The sequence below is a fragment of the Phoenix dactylifera genome, unplaced genomic scaffold, assembly GCF_009389715.1.
Source record: "Phoenix dactylifera cultivar Barhee BC4 unplaced genomic scaffold, palm_55x_up_171113_PBpolish2nd_filt_p 000261F, whole genome shotgun sequence".
NCBI lineage: Eukaryota > Viridiplantae > Streptophyta > Magnoliopsida > Arecales > Arecaceae > Phoenix > Phoenix dactylifera.
Window position 1 is genome coordinate 261,012 of NW_024067752.1, and position 17,922 is coordinate 278,933.

The 17,922-nt window shown below is 35.2% G+C and overlaps 1 protein-coding gene across 1 annotated transcript; it reads right to left on the minus strand.

The window, feature by feature from the left end:
- Nucleotides 1-11,309: 11,309 nt before the first annotated feature.
- LOC103717342 lies at nt 11,310-16,634 on the minus strand. The gene is made up of 4 exons (XM_008805679.3): nt 16,429-16,634; nt 16,140-16,308; nt 15,672-15,746; nt 11,310-11,853 (listed from the first exon to the last, which is right to left on the minus strand). The coding sequence occupies exons 1-4, from the start codon at nt 16,510-16,512 to the stop codon at nt 11,786-11,788; spliced, it is 396 nt and encodes a 131-aa protein (XP_008803901.1). The 5' UTR covers nt 16,513-16,634; the 3' UTR covers nt 11,310-11,785.
- Between the last annotated feature and the right edge of the window lie 1,288 nt (nt 16,635-17,922).

Sequence of the window (17,922 nt, forward strand, 5' to 3'; positions counted from 1 at the left end):
TTTTGTCAGATCCGTTCAGTTCATATCTGATTTGTTTATTTAGTAGGCTCTCAATGCAATGCATGCCCTGGAAGGGAATTTTGATAGAACATGAGAGAAAGAGGGGAACATAATTCCTCTCTGTTGCAATCAGTTAGATCTGCTGTCAACGAAATCGCAGAATCCTCTATCCTTTTGAATTTGTTTTTGATTGCATGCGGTGTTGTTGCTGATGCTCTTCCCCGAAGGAAAGCAAAAATTGATGCTTGCTATTGCCATTTTGGAAGATATTCTTCTTCCGTTGAAGAAAATCTCATTAAAATGCCTCAGGAATGGAAAATCTAGAGAAATGATGCTGTTGTCTTGGTGGGTTGATTCCTGGATGTTTACCCAGATTAAGATTGCAAAATATGAGTAGTAATTTGAAACATGATTTGTTTAGCATTAATTTCTGCTTTTGGTTGTCATGTTTAGTTTGTTGAACACATCTTAGTAACTACATCTCCTATCTGCCCAGTTAACTCTAGCATTAAAAAGTGCCATTCCATTTTTCAATTCTTTTTGTGATCTTGTTCTTATCATCTTTTTTTTTATTCCTTTTATTTCTTTGTCTCCTACTTCTTCTTTCTTCTTGCTGGTATTTATGCAAGCAATTTTTTCCTCCTCTCAACCATAACCTTCTTATACTTCTCCTTTTTCTTCTTCTCCTTCCCTTGCATTTCTGGCTTAGAGGTTTCCTTCTTTTTGAGTTCTATTCTTGTGGTCCAATTCTTATTTTTTTTAACCTGCAACTAGATCTCAAACTTTTTACTCTCTCTTATTTGGATTGCGTACCATAATATTCTTTCCTTTGAATAAACGCCATGTCATCCTACAATTGTAAGCACGCCCTAGCACCTGTGATCTTTTAATCACCTAAATAATATATTCATAATGGAAGTGTGGAAAACAATATATAAGGCACTTGTTAGGTTGTGGTAAGATGCCTACATAATTTTGCTTATTTCTTATGATCAAATATAGTTGTAGCACAAGATTCTTGTAGATTTGCTCAGCCGACTGTTGCATGTATTTTCATCCCTGGTTTGACTTATGGCCTTTATGGACCACCCTAAGTTTAGCACCATGCTTTGAAGTGGAATCCAATTCATGCTTTCAGGAGGTTTTAATGAAAATTGTTGAACATGCTGTCCATCATTCTACTTGGTTCTATTATCCTTTAAAAATTATTCATGTCTAAGCTTGTAATTCTGGAATCTGTATACATCTATTGTGCTGTTATTTGTTTGATATAGAATTGCTAGTTAAAAAAAAAAACTATGTCTAAGTTATTTATCATAAGATGCATTTTCCGTATTGCATTATTAACATCTCGTTTTTTTGGGCTCTAAGTGATGATGTCTTGTAAAGTTACCATGATGGAATTAGGATTCTTAAGGTTAGACCAAAAAATGGGGCATGGTATCATGAGCTGATCTGATTTTACTTGGAAAACTTGAATTTTCTAGGAATGATATATAAGTCATGTAAAAAGCATGCATTGAAACAGTTTCTCACAATATCTTTAACTCTCAGTAAAATTGTTTATCAGTTTTGGATGGGATTTGTGAACTCTCTTTTTTATTTCTCCAAGTATTTGTGCCTTTCAAAGCCCATAGTTACAGCTAGACTTACTCTTTACATTATTAACAGCTCCCCATTGTGATGTGATAATTAACTTTGATAGAGATCTGGTGTTTTATTATTTTTGGAGAGAAACTACATTTCAGTGTCACTTACAGATGCAATGTTTCAGCACCTAGTGATCTAAGAATTTCTTGCAGATCAGTTTATTTGTTTCTTATACTTTTGTTCTCTCCCCCATCCAGTCGTATTGTTGGATAGAGCTTAATCCAGCGAAAGTAATTTATTTGGAAATTTTAGCGGAAACCTAATGGTCTTGTTGAGGCCCATCAAAGTTGCATTTTGTGTACATTTTCTTGGAAAATCATTTGTGGAATGCTTAGTCTGATCAATTGCTGTCTTATTCTGTTTTAGAATCAGACCAGTTAATCTCATCAAGCAGAAGTGCATACTCTGAAAAAACTATCTTTTGACTATTGGCAGCTATTTTATCTGCAAATGTATCGTCTTTTTATCAAATCTGAAGTAGTCTTGTTGGAAAGATCCTCTCTTCTCAGTTGTCATGGAATTCTCACTTATTTTTGTTTAGCAACCCTTTTCTGGAGCTTCAGATTATGATTCTAGGACAGAATATTGATCTTCTGACTGAGCTAAAATTTGTGATTTTGCATCATGTGCACTATCTTCTGACGTTTATAAGCGTCGGTAGAGGCTTTAAAAAGCGTTGGAAAAAACAATTTTTTTTTGTAGTAATTCATCTGTTCCCAATCTCCCACCTCCTTGGGATATAGTGATGATGGATTCCAACTCCATTCAATGGTGAGTGATCCCCATCTCACGGCTCATGCCATCCAATTGCTATGAATCTCTACAGGATTTCACAACGGACTCCCTCTCCAACAGTGAGTGATATCATGTGGCATTGCAATTTCGTACCCTATCTTATGGCTTTTTGACTTCTGTCCTACTGTAACTACTTGCGTCCCATAAACTAAATAAATATATCCTACATAATTCCATTTTTCTTCTTCGGATGGAATTGTCGCTTGCATTTGTTTTTTTGAGCTAGTCCTCCCCAGAGCTTTAGGTATGACTCCAGGGTCGAAGGCAGATGTGTCGGAAATCCAAATTTTGGTAATTTTAAATAATAACAGTCTCTTGAAGTTTCACGAAAACTCTCAAATTTCGTGATTGTCCCCTTCCTTTCCTAGTTACAATTTCACACTGTTGCAATGTTTCAATTGCTTACTTTCGCGATGAAAAGCCTCTCACTGAAATTAAAATTACAGATTTGGAGCTCCATTATTTTTGTAGTTAAATAGAAAGCAAAAGGTGTTCTAGGAATAAAAACCACCAAAAAGCAATTGAGGTTTTTTCCATGGTAATTGTGCTATTATGTAATTACCCATATTTCCTTATAAATTTAGAACACCTGAAACTTATCCTTTAGGCTGGCATTCTTCTAGTTTTTATGACCGATCAAATTCCCTTGTGATCATCCATTGTTGTATTGCTCTCCTGGTAGTTATGATGTAATGGTAAAAAGGCTTGCATGGACAGCTGCAATGGCGTAGGTTCAAATCTTACGGCAGCCACTTTCTGATTCCTTGGTCTGCCCCTATTTAAGATTCTGGATTGCCGACTGGGTAATGGCCCTTTAGATATTTATAGCTCAGTCTTTTGATTTAGCATGGTCTTCCTGTAGTGTTTAAAATTTTCAAGTTTCTTGTCAGTTCGGGGATTCTCTCAAATCCTTGCTTTCGAAAATATTTTCTTAGAGGTGCTTCTTTTGCCTTTGGAATACTTTGCTTCTTCACCAGTCTTTATCACGGGCCTATCTATTCGTACATTACATCAGGTGCACGTTTTTGTCCTGATCTTCCAGTTATTTCTTTGAAGCATGCTAGCTATTCTTCTAATCACCATTAAATCTTTGATGCCTGTGTCTTTCTATCCTTTCACTAATATCTTAAACTACCATCTCTCTATATTTGTGATGGTTTCTCAGAGGGTAAGCTTGCAATATTTATCGTGGTACTTTTTACCAATTGGAGCCGTTTGCAAGTGGGATCCGGTTCTTGTGTAAGGATTATCCAAAATCTCTGCCTTGTGTGTTGTTTGTAGAATTTGTTGCTTCTTGTTTTAACAAGGTACAATTTAGAATATGTTTCTACAGTGCTGATTATCTAATCCTCTCTATCTCTCCCTGATTAGGATAGTTAATAGAGCACCTCTGAGGTATTAAGATCTGGAAACTAGTTTAATAGAAAATTATAGATGGAACGAAATGATTTATTTTTACTAGTTTTCTGTGTATTGTTTTGCATCGTTTATTATTTCTGCAAGGACATGGTTGTGTTCTAATATGGAATTGGGGGGCGTGGGTGAGGTGAAATCTACATTTTGACTATCAGATATGACTGAGAGATGACTGTGAGATGTGCCTGGCATCAAATATTTTGTATCAAATATTGAGGAGATAGTCGCTAAAATTTTCAGAGTTGCATGGGCTGGATGAAATGGAATTATGTTGTGGCCTGTTATGACATGTTAATGAAGCCACAAAATTTGTTACAGCAGGAGTATTTGGTAACTAAATTAGCACATAGGCACATAAGACTAATTAGGGAGGAGTGAATGTTAACTTATGTCCAGTAAAATTAAGATTAGACATCAGGGCAACTAAATTTTTGGACCGGGGTGATCATATTGAAGAAAATGTTGATTCATAAACCAATTTATACTGAAGTCTTTGTTACAGGACCTATAAACCAATTCATAAGCATGCCAATGTATTTAGAATTTAGTTTTTTTTTTTTTTTGGCATACATGCCTTTCTAAATATTGGAATGAGCGTGAATATTCTCCTAAAATTGATATTACATGTATGCCCTTATAAACACTTGTTTTTGTATGTATGTCCTTTTTTTTTTTTTTGCATATGTTCTCATATCATCTAGTATCGTTAAAAGTTAGTATTTTAAAATTGATAGGATAAAAATACTCTTAATAGGTAAACATGCAAAAAAATATTTCTAAGGGTATGGATGCAAATAGAAATTTTGGAGGATATTTATGCGATTTCACATCTTTAGGAAGGTATAAATGCAAAAAAAAATTCTTAAATTTTTACATAAATACCCTCCTATATATTGGAATTTGCATTAACATTCTCCACAATTGAAATTTGCATGTATGCTCTTACCAAACACTTTTATATGAATATCTTGAACATAGTGATTCAACTGACGTGATTTACCAAAATTATATTTATTTAAACTAAAAATTAATTAAAATTATGAAATTATTTTTTATCCCTAAAGCGGGTAATAGATTAATGAGTCCCGCTAGAAATTGGTTTCTCTACCTTCTTTGAATTTTTTTTTTCGATCTCTCTTTCATTCCTTTATCGGGAATCAAAACCATTCATTTGACTCCCTTCACTATAGGCAATCCTTCTTCTCTTCCATTCGTCACCAAAATCTGCATCTCTTATTGTCGTTGAAGTTCTCCTTTTATTGTATCCCTTTTTGTTGTATCCCTTTTTTACATAAAGATAGTTTGATCTTGTCTTTAGTTTTATAAATTATTTAAATAAAAATATTGTTAGAGATTTGCAATATTTATTTGTTTATGTATGAGATTTGCAATGTTTATCTTTTATAGCTAGATAATTTCTCACGTGCAAGTTGGTGGGTGATTTAATATTGCTATGAAAAGATGGGCTCCATATACTAGATCTTTTTTTCTTCCAAAAAATCGAAGCTCTCAAGAAAAGTGGCTTAAGGTACATAATGTAAAAGGTAGCCTTCTACCACATGGTTGCAGAGATTGTTAATAAGTTTGAAGAGTTTGAAAGTCCTTCAATAATTTTGCTTGAGGATGATCGATGCTCTTTTTCTATCCATGAGTATAATAGTAGCAAGAAAGCTTGATCATTGCAATCTATCATATGCTTTTAAGAGATTTTAATTTTTTTTTTATATTCTAATATATATCATCATATATGCATCTATAATAATAAATATTATAAGCTATGTTTTAATGAAATAAGATATAGCGATTGTTATAAAGGCAGAAGAATAAAGTAGAATAATTCCATGATTAGTGAAAAAACTTTTATAGTTCTTTTTGTTATCTAATTATCGAATTAATTTTTTACTTGAGCAATATTTTTATAGAAAATATTGAGGGACAAGTACTAGACTAAAATTCTAGTATTGAAACAAGTTGAAATAGACAAAAATATTTTTTTTTTTTTGCGTGTAAACCTTCCTAAATATATGAAATTGTTTAAAGATCCTTGCAAAGTTGCTATTTGCATGTATACTTTTATAAATATTTCTTTTTACATGTTTACTTATTAATGGTATTTTAGTTATATTTAATTTTAAACCGCTTACTTTTTAATGATGTTAGATGGTGTGGGCATATATGCAAGAAAAAAGAAAAAAGAAAGGTATACACGCAAATCAAGTTTTCTATAAGAGTATACATACAAATATCAATTTTGAGAGGGTATTAATGCAAATTTTAATATTTAGGAGGATGTGTCTACAAAAAAAAAACTCTTAGAATTTTTGTTGTTTGATGTCATGCTTGTTTTTTTTTTTTTTTGGCTGCAAACAGATTCTTTATACAATACGTGTACGAATATACCCAATAAAGTCAAAAAACACTAACTCACAGAGTGCTAGTGGAAGCTCTCCCTCCCCCGTCCAGAGGGTGTACCCTAAATGGTGAGCTGCATAGGCAGCCATCCAGTCGGCCGCCCCATTAGTTTATCTAAATACATGTTTGGCCCATCCCTTCTCATTATCCCTATATACTGGACCACGGGGTGGTTTGTGCTCTCACCCCTCAGCTCCTCCTGGATCCACCTGATAACCGTGGCCGAATCGCCCTCTAGAACGATTGAGCTGGCCTGCAGCACCTATCGCGCATGTCGAAGACCAACCCAGGCAGCTCGCAGCTCTGCCCCTGAAATCGACGTGCCAAACAACTGGCAGCCACTCGCTGCCACCATCCTGGAGTGCGGGTCCTGTATAACAAAGCCCGCACCACTCCACACGCCTCCATTCAGTACCAATCCGTCGAAGGTGACCTTGAGAAAACTTGGGGGTGGGAGTTCCTAGGTGAAGAACACCATCTGAGGAGTTGCCTGAGCAGAGAGGGAACACTAGGTGTTCCGAGCTATCAAAAGTCTATTTGAAGAGAGGGTGGGCTTGATCTCCATTGCCTGTACTCGAGCAAACTCCGCAACAAACCTCGGTGACACCCTGCGCTCGCCGAAGGTGCGGGCGTTCCTTGCCAGCCAGATCTGTTGTGCTGTGCAAGTCGCTCTGATGGCCTCCTGTCATGTTCGATGTCATGCTTGTTCTATAATGAGAGAATTGAAGGAAGTGGCTATAATTAGTTAAATAGTCATTGAAATAAAGGGCCATCATGAGTATGAGTTTTTTTTGGAGAAAAAAAAAATATCTCCACCATTTGTTAGAAATGGCAAACATTTGTAGATGTTTCTTAGTAACCTTCAGTTAATCGACATTGTGTTGTTGTTTTAGGTAATCTGCTTGGAGATTCCGTTTGTAAATGCTGGATTAAATAAGGCCCTGTTGGATGCTCCTAAGGCAGGCGCTTTGTTGTCAAACTTTTTTTTTTATAAACAGTCGATAGGGCATTTCTCAAGATAAAAGAAGGGCTATGGTTGAGTTATAACAATCTTAAGACTTTCCTTGAAAAAAAGGGTTATCCCCATGGGGATTTTGGGTTCACAAATCCACATGGATCATACATCATAAATTTTGCAGCACTTTTATAATCAAGCGGATTATTCTTTTCATCCAAAATTTTTGCACAAATTATCAATCTATATCTACTGGTCTTGGATATTTATAATCTTTACGCAACCAAAGTAATATATGAACATGCGGTAAATAGCATTTTTGAAACTCTATCATGTCCAGAGCTGAAAACATAAAAAGTATGGAATGTATCATATATGTATTTATGTCGCTAAATAAAAAAATGAAGAATATAGGTATTAGGAAAGGTTTTGTTGCATTTATACCGTTCTAAATATACAAAATTGCATGAATATTCTCGTAAAGTTGTTATTTGTATGTATACCTTCATAATATACTTATTTTGCTCATATAATCTTCTTTATATACACACACACACACACACATCCATACCATCTAACATCGTTAAAAAATAAATGGTTTAAATTTGAAGTGACTGAAATATTCTTATCGGTAGATACGCAAAAAAAAATAATAATAATAAGGATGCACGCATAAATAGCAACTTTGCAAGGATATTCATGTAATTTAGTATATTTAGGAAGGTATGCACTTAACAAATCTAATAATAATGATCAAAATTTAGTAAATATAATTCAGTTGTTCTTAATAAAAAAATTAAAATTATCATGTCGCATTATCTTATGTTAATATTAGCTCTATAGAATAAATTATGTTGCTTTTACGAAATTCTCGCCCCAACAAACGAACAACAACTCAACATTTACAAATTACTAAAAATATTTTACTAATCTATGCATCTATAATTAATTTAAATTCACTCTAAGTACTATTTTTACTTAAGGCTTCACTACGTCAAGTCTTTTGACAATATGCTTTAATCTTATAAAAATAATGAAGAATATATAGATGTTAGAAATTCAATAATGATAATTATATCAAAATCAAATAGAGAATAATATTACCAAAATGATCAATCTTATATTCCAGCATGATTGAGTCAGGATCTTAAATGAAAAAAATTGACTTGATCTTTTTTTGACTTGTCGATCTAGCTAAATCATAAAAGATTTGGCAACTCTCACCGAGTTTTGATTTTTTTTTTTTTAATAGATTTTTTGAATGTATATGTTTTTAAATATAAAAAAATATGAATATCCTCGTAAAATTGCTATTTGCGTATATACTCTTATAAATTTTTTTGCATGTCTACCCATAAGGGTATTAAAGTTATTTTAATTTTAAGCCATTTAATTTTTAATGGCATTACATGGTACAAGGGTAAATATATAAAAAAAAGAAAAGAATATCTTCATAAAATTATTATTTGCATATATGTCCTCATAAAATACTTATTTTGCATATATATCATTAAAAAAAGATTAGCACTTGCTTGAATGTATTCTCTCTTGCCCTTTGAGGGAGAAGTTGAGAGTTCGATTTTGAGTAATGCTCCAGTCTCTAGATTCCATCACAGGACACCTTGCATAGATCCATGTCCCTTAATTAATTCCAATCGATTTTGAGAATTAACTAGCTTCTCCACTGAAACTCTTGACTTATAGGCCCAATAGTTTTTCTAGGGTCCTTTATTTTCTCTTTGATGCCAAAGGAAGGAACGATCACCCATTTAACCAGTCTTTGCTATTCTATTAACTTGGATGTCTCATCCTACTTAGTCCCTAACTACTTAGATCCTATACTTTGCTTGCTATGCACATCTTTGATTGCTTGCTAAACAAGTGCTCTTTATTCCCTCTCAGTTAGTAGTTAATAACCATAAAAGATCTCATGACATCACCTACCAATCAAAAGAGTTTTCCTCTTGCCAAGGGTCAGACAAGTGTTTGGTCATCTGGAACATATTTGTCTCATTCCTGAAGCCTCTGAAGCAAAACCAAGAAATGTTCAATATTAACAGCAAAACTGCCGATTCCAGTAACCCCTCCCCCGGAGCCAAATGTCAAAGAATCCATAGTCCAATTCAAGCTAGATTGAATACCTCCCACAGAAACGCCCAAGTCTAAAATTACTCAAACCAGTATTTCCAAGAGGAAAAAAGAAAATCTGAAACCTCTTAATGAGATTTTTGTGAAGTATAAAAAGTTAAATGAGATGGATATTGTATATCTTTTTTTTTTTGGTAAAAATGAATTTTATTCATACTAATTTATAGGAATCAAAAAGAATGTTCAACATAGTTGTCCAAAAAGTAATTCCAATATGATTCGCCACATATGTCAGCATCTCGATCAGCAATGCTATTAGCTTCTCGACATTGTATGTCATTAAAGCTATTAAATAGTTATTAGATCAATGATCACATCATCTTATCCATGGATTCTCTTCCAAATGGGTTTCCATGGATGCACACAAGTTTTAGTTTGTGCATACGTACTCATTTCACTTGCCTAACATTTGCTTTGACCCGGGCTTCAAACTCAATAATCAGATGAGGCATAGGATAGACTTTGATTACTGATTAAAGTTTATGGCTTTTGCTTAAACAAAAGATGGTTGAGCCACACTATTCCTTTCCCCGACGGTTCAAAAGTAGCCGTCTCCAACTGATCAAAGTATAAAGATATTTCCTACCCACCTTCCCTTCCTACCTGGTCCTCACATGCAAACCATGCCCCTCTCCCCCCTCCACTCTTATTTAGCATAGATAAAAGAGACCCAAAGAAGATTGAGGTAAGGTGGCCTTGGCATAAGAGTATTCCTCTGCTATTCTCTTAGTTCTTGGAATGGAAAACATGGAGCAGAACATGAGAGGTGAAAAGGAGAGCTTGAGGAAGGAATATCATGTTCCAGTCCACAGCCAAGTGAGAAGGATCAAGCAAGAGGATGAGAAGATGAAGGACCAGCTGCAGCCTATGGTTCTCGAGATGAGACCCGTCTTTCGGGACCTCACAAGGCAGCTCTCAAGGTCACCTTTGGGAAGAGCAGGTCAAGCTTTCATTTGAACATTTGAAAGCTTTCATGGGAGAAGATTAGTAGAGGAAGAAGCTTCCTTCTTGATCTTCCTTGGAGTTTCCTTTCCTCCTCTAAATTTGTAATGAGTTATACTAGTGTCTTCCCATGACTGCGTAGGTTACAGAGAAAAGTATGATGACTTCAGAGATGGCATCTCATGGGAGTGCATGTCTTTCATGATCTTTTTCTAGGTTTTTTTTTTTCTTTATTTGTTTATGTTTGGTTTCCTTCTAGACGATGTGAATATGTGTTATCTTGGTTTTCTTGCTTTCAATTGGATTTTTTATTTTTTGTAAAATTTCAGTTGCATCCTTTGATAAGTTTTGATGTTTTTATTTCTGAACAGAAAAGGAGAAATTCTGAACTCCGATTCAAGAGTAATCTTTTTTCAGGGGGGGGAAAATAATCTATAGAGAGTTAACAATCCTCGTATCATATTGGTGTCTATGGAGCTGTAACAATATTTCTTTATTTATACAAATATAGTTTACCTTATCTCTTTTCTGAGAGCATACTAATAGGACTTGCTTAATCATCCTGCAACTTTTCCAGTTCCCTTGTTTTTAAAAAGGAAAAAAAAATATCTCTGTTTCCTTCCAGTTCTCAAAATATAATAATCCTATCTGATAAAAGTTGGTTAGGCATGCTAGAAGAAGAATCTAAGAACAAACCATACAAAATCGAACCTCCTACTGCATACTTTAAGAATAAACTGCAAAAGGAAAGAAATAGAACAGAAAAGAAGTGGCACACCTCCATCAAATCATCTCTGGGGACGTTGATTTCCTCTGGATAGAAAAGAACAAAATTTGGTTTGCTGACTCTAGCTTTTGTTAACTGTCATCCGACACTTTCCAAAGTATTTCTGGAGCTTCAACATCTCAAAACTCTATTTCAGGTCAGGCAGTGATAAGTAACTCGAACCCAATATATAAATGTTGTCATAGACTTGGGCAGTAAAGCCAATGGGAGAATAGCAACATGCTGGAAGTTGCTGGATGGAACGATATAATTGTCCAAGTTAACATGTGAAGCAACAAAATACAGAAAAAGCTCTTTCCATGGAAGCTTGCTAACAAAGAAGAGAGTGATAATCCACCAAGGCAATTCATAAGTTGGGAGAGTTTAGATTACAGCCATTGACAGTAAAAACATACTAACTTGGGGTAGTGAATTTGTCCTTCAATAGCATCTGAACTCTCTGAGTAAGCTTTTGCATCACATCTATGATCATCAACTTCTTTTGCATCCTGAATTGGACGGACAGTCCTGTTGAACTGGAAACATTCCCTTTCAAAATGGATTCAACCTCCATTATCTTTGTGGGGAAGTGCTCCAGTGTAATGACAGAGAGGGAAATAACAGTTGAAGACACTCCTAAAGGAGCTTCCTCTGACAATGGCATTAGAGCGTTCGAATCATGCCACAGTACTGTTTCCTTGTCAGTCGAAAGAAGTCCTTGTAAGGCAGCTAAGCGGCCATCTTCCAATCCAGGACCCCCCAAGCTTACCTGAAAAGAAATTAAAAGGACATCACACAAAGAAAATCTTCAAAAACCAAATGATGCATGTTGATTTTGCGATAGCAACATTATGGTTGTTTAAAAAAAAGATGCTCAATACTATAAACACCCAGCAAACGGGCACGAGGCTGCAGGTGTGCAGACAATAAAGGCCACTTTCTGATTGCACATTCAAGATACTATAAGCCTGGATAATTCTGAATTAGAGCACAAAAGCGAGCTTGTAGTTAGGAGGCAAAAAGAACTACCATGTCAATTCCATTGCACTATAGAATAATGCAGCATATTCTGTTGTACTAAACTACTATATGAGCTCTCAAGCTTTCCGTTGGTTCTTAACAAATATGTCCTTGGGTTTCAATATTTTTCACTAACAAAGAAACTGTTTCAATATTTATTACTAATAAAGACACTGTCTCATATCAACAGTTATATTCATAGCCTGATTTGTTGAAATTATCATTAATTCCTCAAGAACAGAAAATAATGATACGATAAGTTGCCCTCCGATCTGCAGGGTTTGCTCAAACCATCAAGGTACGGGTGATGAGATGAATAAATGAGAGCTCAATCAATGAGAATCGAGTTTTCTGAGAGTATTCCATGTTTATAGGACTGACAGTTCTTTATTTTAAAAAAAGAGACTGAAATCCTTCATTTATATAGACAGAACTCTTGCTAGTCAAGCCAATTGATCAATTTGTCAGTTTAGTTAAATTGTCTGAAGCAAGCTGGAGCATGGATTTGCAATGAGGATCTCATAATAATAAGAAACAAATTCTGCAGTTTATGAGTTGTTGATGCCGATATTTGTGCAATTACAGTACTTGATATTTGAGACATGCGAACGTCACTGGAAAGCTAATCTCAAGCCAACTCAGTATTTCTAGTTTTGAATTCTCACACTTCAGTCATTATGAATTCAGGTATCAAGTCAAAAACTGAGCATGGGATTAAATAAGGAGTTTGGAGTGTTTTTATGTTTTATTTGAGGATACAAGGTATATAATATGTAATGGTTAGAGTATTGCTACCACAACCAGTTAATGGGACAGAAAATGTAACAGCCAATGAAGCCTAACCTTTTCCATCATCATGACATCAGCAGGACTCAGAAAAGAAAGTAACAATACTTCAAATTTAGAGAACCAACACGAGACATATAGAGTCCAACACATCCCATGTTGTCAAAATGAGTGCTACCACCCACTATAGCTTGGGATGGGATTTTAAAGGTTTTTATACTTGTTCTCCATCATTTTAAGGTGGGAACTAGCGTCGGGAGAAGCCACAATTACTTTGGATGCCACAGGAGTGAAGCAAGGATCATCGATTTTTTGGGCTAGAGAATCATTCCAGCTTGACAGATCTCCATCTGAACTTTTTTTCATTTTTTTTAAAAAAATTAAGGATCATATAGTGTTTAACTGAAAAAATAATGTGGAGGTTTTAATGTAGGTGGATCTAATGGCTTTAATGACCAGATTCATGCCTTAGAATGAAGCCAAGATCAAAATCAAGGAAAGGTAGAAATTGCAAGTTATGTTCCAATGTGTTTTTAGATTTGATGAATTGTAAATCATTTCAATTGTTAATGTTCATTCAATGATTTGCAAGAAAAACAAACTAGCATGGTTCATCAAATTGAAAACATAACATCCATCAATTCAACAAATTTTATGTGTTCCAGGAAAATGGTTTCCTAGAATTCATCAAATTAAAAACATAATATTCATTAATATTAAATTATTTCCAATAACCTAATTGCACTTCAATAGTTAACTTCAGCACATATATGTTTTCAATACAATTTTAGTTGCAAGTTATTTAATGTTATTTAATAAGTTAGCAACAAAAACACTAATCAGGACACATCAAAAACCATGAGTAGCACTTAAAGTCATGCCAATACCATATTTCTTGCAAAGAAAAATTATTAAGAAAATAAACCATAAGAAAAATGAAAAATGGAAGCCAAATCAGCAGTATCAGAGGTGCATCGATCATATCAAAGTGTACTGATTGATAAACTTTGCTAGCAAGTGATATGATGCACACCATGCTATACCCATCCTTGGTCAAGACATGGTCGATACCTGGTATTTTGAAAGTTGGAATCTGGGAAAGTAAATTCCATCCCAGAAACAATGTAAAATCAAAATCTTTATGAGGTGGAGAATATTCAAATAATTTGCACATATTTGGTCCGTTTATATCTTTTCTTGGGCAATTCGAGCATTTGGCTGAAAGCTGTGGCTGCACATATCTATGAGCGGAAGCAGCATAGGTATATCAGTGTTTTTGTCATCAGGAAAGATCTCACCATGCAAACAGAAGGCACTAGAAGAAACTGTTGACATTGCCCGACCAAGGGAAGATGCATTTACAACTTGACCTCCAAAAGGATGATCCTTCAAAGTCACATCATCAAGTATAAGCTTAATTTCTTTTTCAAACTCAAGAAGAAAGAAACATTCCTATTCACCTGAAATGGCTCCAAGATCTGCCTTTGATTTTTGTACAAAATCAACTCCTTACTAAAGCTCAGTACAGCCTAATTTGCAAGGCAGAATGTCACACACTAAACTAAGCCAGAGATATTTGACAGCATCAGCCCAAGAAACATCAAATGCAATAAAACTTTCCCACAAGTTCGTACAAATAAATATGGCCTACTTCTAATTAATAATGAAGTAGCCATATGAGAGCTTTGGAAACAGATTGTGGCACTCTTTTGCTGTCAACTCTGAGAAACAGGCAATTTCCTATGGTGGATGAATGACGCAGCATGAGGAATGTTCATGTCTAATCGTGCAGAAACTGTTGTTTTCAGGTCATATAGTGGTCCGAAGAACTATCATGAAGAAGGGCTGGAAAGAAGCCTGTATGGGCTGTTTGGGCTTCCCTATATTCACGGGATTCAAAGTTGGTTCTAGCTTGGACAAAGCTTAAAGGCGAGACTAAAGCAGAATTCGTGCATCTATTTATTTTGAGCCAGCTCATATCTGAATGTAGCTTACGAGCTTTTTTGCAAGCCAAACCTAAAGTTGGAGCCTGGGTTTGGCTCATTAGTAAATAAATGAGCTTGAGTGAGCCCATCATCAAGCTGAGTTGAAGTCGTTCATCAATAATTTGGTTCAAATTGCAGGCCTAGGCTGGAGAAGTACCATATTGATGGAAGGCCTAGCCTGGGTGATTTGTTGTTAAGAAAGCCAAGCCTATAGATATTCGGGTATCTTGGCAAACTAGTGTTTTTTTCAATTAAGGTCCTCATGAAAACTGAAACAATCCTATCTTTCGCTAGAATTACAGATAGATGAGTTTCATCCTTAGATCTTGGCTAGGCAAGGCTCAAAAGATCAGTTTTGGATCCATTTCATTACAGAACAATTGGCAATAATCAATTGGCTGACAAAGTAATCAGTTGTGAAAAAATTCAGTTGGTTTCAAACAATTTTAGCAAAAAAATTGTAGTTTTAACTTTGGCATTTTAGTTTTAGAGGAAAATTAAACTTTTTTCCAGAAATAAAGTAACCCCTTATGGGAAACTCCTAGTTCTGTGTTCTATTACCCAATCTCTCCTTACAATCCAACATGTTTTCTCCAAAAAAAAAGAAAAAGAAAACATTCAAACAAGATTTTAAACCATGTGAGTGGAAAATCAAGCTATATAGCTCCCATTTAATGTAGTCAAAGTTGAAGATCAAATATTGCATGGCAAATATAAGCGACTTGGGAAAAAAACGTAACAATGCATATCATGACACTCAATGGAAATTGCTGAACAGTTATCCATGAGAACATACCTCGATAGATTGTCAAGTAAATTGGCCATTGGTTGCTGAATTTGGGAAAGATAACTCCGAATATATTAAAATGACCTTGATCAAAAAAAAAAGAAGACCCTAATCAAATGCCTTTCTCTCCTGGCTAAAACAGAAGCAATCAAACCTAGTACCATAGCAATCTATAAGAAAAGGTCACACTTCTTCCAGTGCAGGGAAAACACATGAAAGAACTTCAAACCAAACTGTTTGTCCAACGAAAAACATAAAACATTAAACAAAGAAATTGTTATTCTTCGTAAATATCATCACATGTTTTACCATTTCTTGCTCCATTATCAAACTTGAAGGAAATTCTTAACTTTATCTGCAGAATGTTTTCTTCTTTTTCCTTTCCCCTTATTGTTTGAAAGAATTCAGCAAAATACTTTAACAAGAAACCAAACCAAAACGCAAAGAAGATAATATATGGGATGGAAAGCCAATTACCGGGACGTCTCAGAACGGAATCAGAGCCCTTGCCACCGCCATCGGACTCGGGGTCTCGGCAGAAGCGAAGGTGCGCGTGGTTCGGAAGGACGACGAGCTCCGACCGCCGGGGGATCTCGTCGGTGCCGACGACGCCGAGCCCGTGGGAGTAGTGGTCCGCTATCTTGAGCTTGGATCATGGAGGGAGCGGGTTAGTAGGAAGATGGAAGAAAATAATGCCGTAACTCTGCTACTGATGAAACCGATATTTAGGAGAAAAAAATAAATCTATAGTATTACAATGGCATACCTTAGATCCAGATATTGACCACTCAATTACTTTTTTAGATGGAGAAATTTCTCCACCTTCCATTTGAAGATGTTTAATCTCCATTTTTCAGATCCTCACCTCGTAACGAAGGCCTGAGCCTGAAGTGAATTAAGATAGTAGTTTATCTTGGCCAAGTTTGGGGTTGATAATTTTTATAATAGGACCACTCATTAAAGATGGGAATTTTTAAGCTGCAGTTGGTAAATTTAGGGGGGAGTAGAGAGGTAGCAATTCCGTGATGAGATTATGATAACTAATAATATTAATAGTTAAAGTGGCCGGCTCCTAATACTATATCTTCCATCTCATATTATACGGCTCTTTGCCCTATTTTTTAATAAACAATAAAAATTAAAATTTAAAAAATAATTTACATGCAATTATCCAACTTCATTGATCATGCTAAATATGTTTGGATATGTGAAGTGTCAGAATGTTTGCAAAGAATTTATTCATGTCCTCCGATGAGAGAGATTTAAACTCCACAAATTTTTTTTATGGAGCACAAACTCACACCTATAATAGAAAGGTTCATGTATAATTATGATATAAAAAATTGTAATCATAAAAACTAATATAAGACTTCATGATTCGAAAGCTTGATTTGTTTTTTAAACATCCTTTCGATACGTATAATTAATTTTTTTTTCTAATTTCTTCTTTCACCTTGGTACAAAAATAGTCTAATTTACTCACCCTGTCCTCCTAACAATTTCTTGAATGCATTTGGTTTGGCCCAATATTTGTTTGCCGGGAGAGAGAGACTCCATGTTTTTTTTAAAAGTTTTAGGCAATCTATGCTTTTAGCTTTCTTAAAATTTTGAAGAATACATCATTATTCTTCTAACGTTTTAGGTAATCTATGCTTCTGTTCCTGCGCCACTGTATAGTTTACATTTTAGTAATTCAATTAGTTGAGATCGTGTGAGCAGCGGAAGTACCAAAAATAAAAAATTAAAAAATATTTTTTTTTGATGTTTGCACGTGCGATCACCTGCCGCTAGGGGTGGCAATCGGATCGGGTCAGGCATAAACAGGTCGGGTCAAATACAGGTCGGGTCAGAAAACTATAAATCTGAACCCGACCTGTTTATTAAACGGGTCAGGAATTGCAAACCTGAACCTGACCTGTTTATTAAACAGGTAACCCGACCCGACCCGTTTAACCTGTTTAATAAACAGGTAACCTGTTTACCCAACCCGACCCGACCTGTTTAACCTGTTTGCCCAACCTGACCCGTTTAACCTGTTTAGACCTGTTTAATCTGTCCAACCCAACCTGTTTAACCTGCCCAACCCGACCTGTTTAGACCCGTTTAACCTGTTTAACCCGTTTAACCTGTTTAACCCGTTTAACCTGTTTAGACCTGTTTAACCTGCCCAACAGTTAAACGGGTTAAACGGTTTAAATGGGTCAGACATCTAAAACCCGTATCCGACCCAATTAATAAACAGGTTAAACGGGTCGACCTG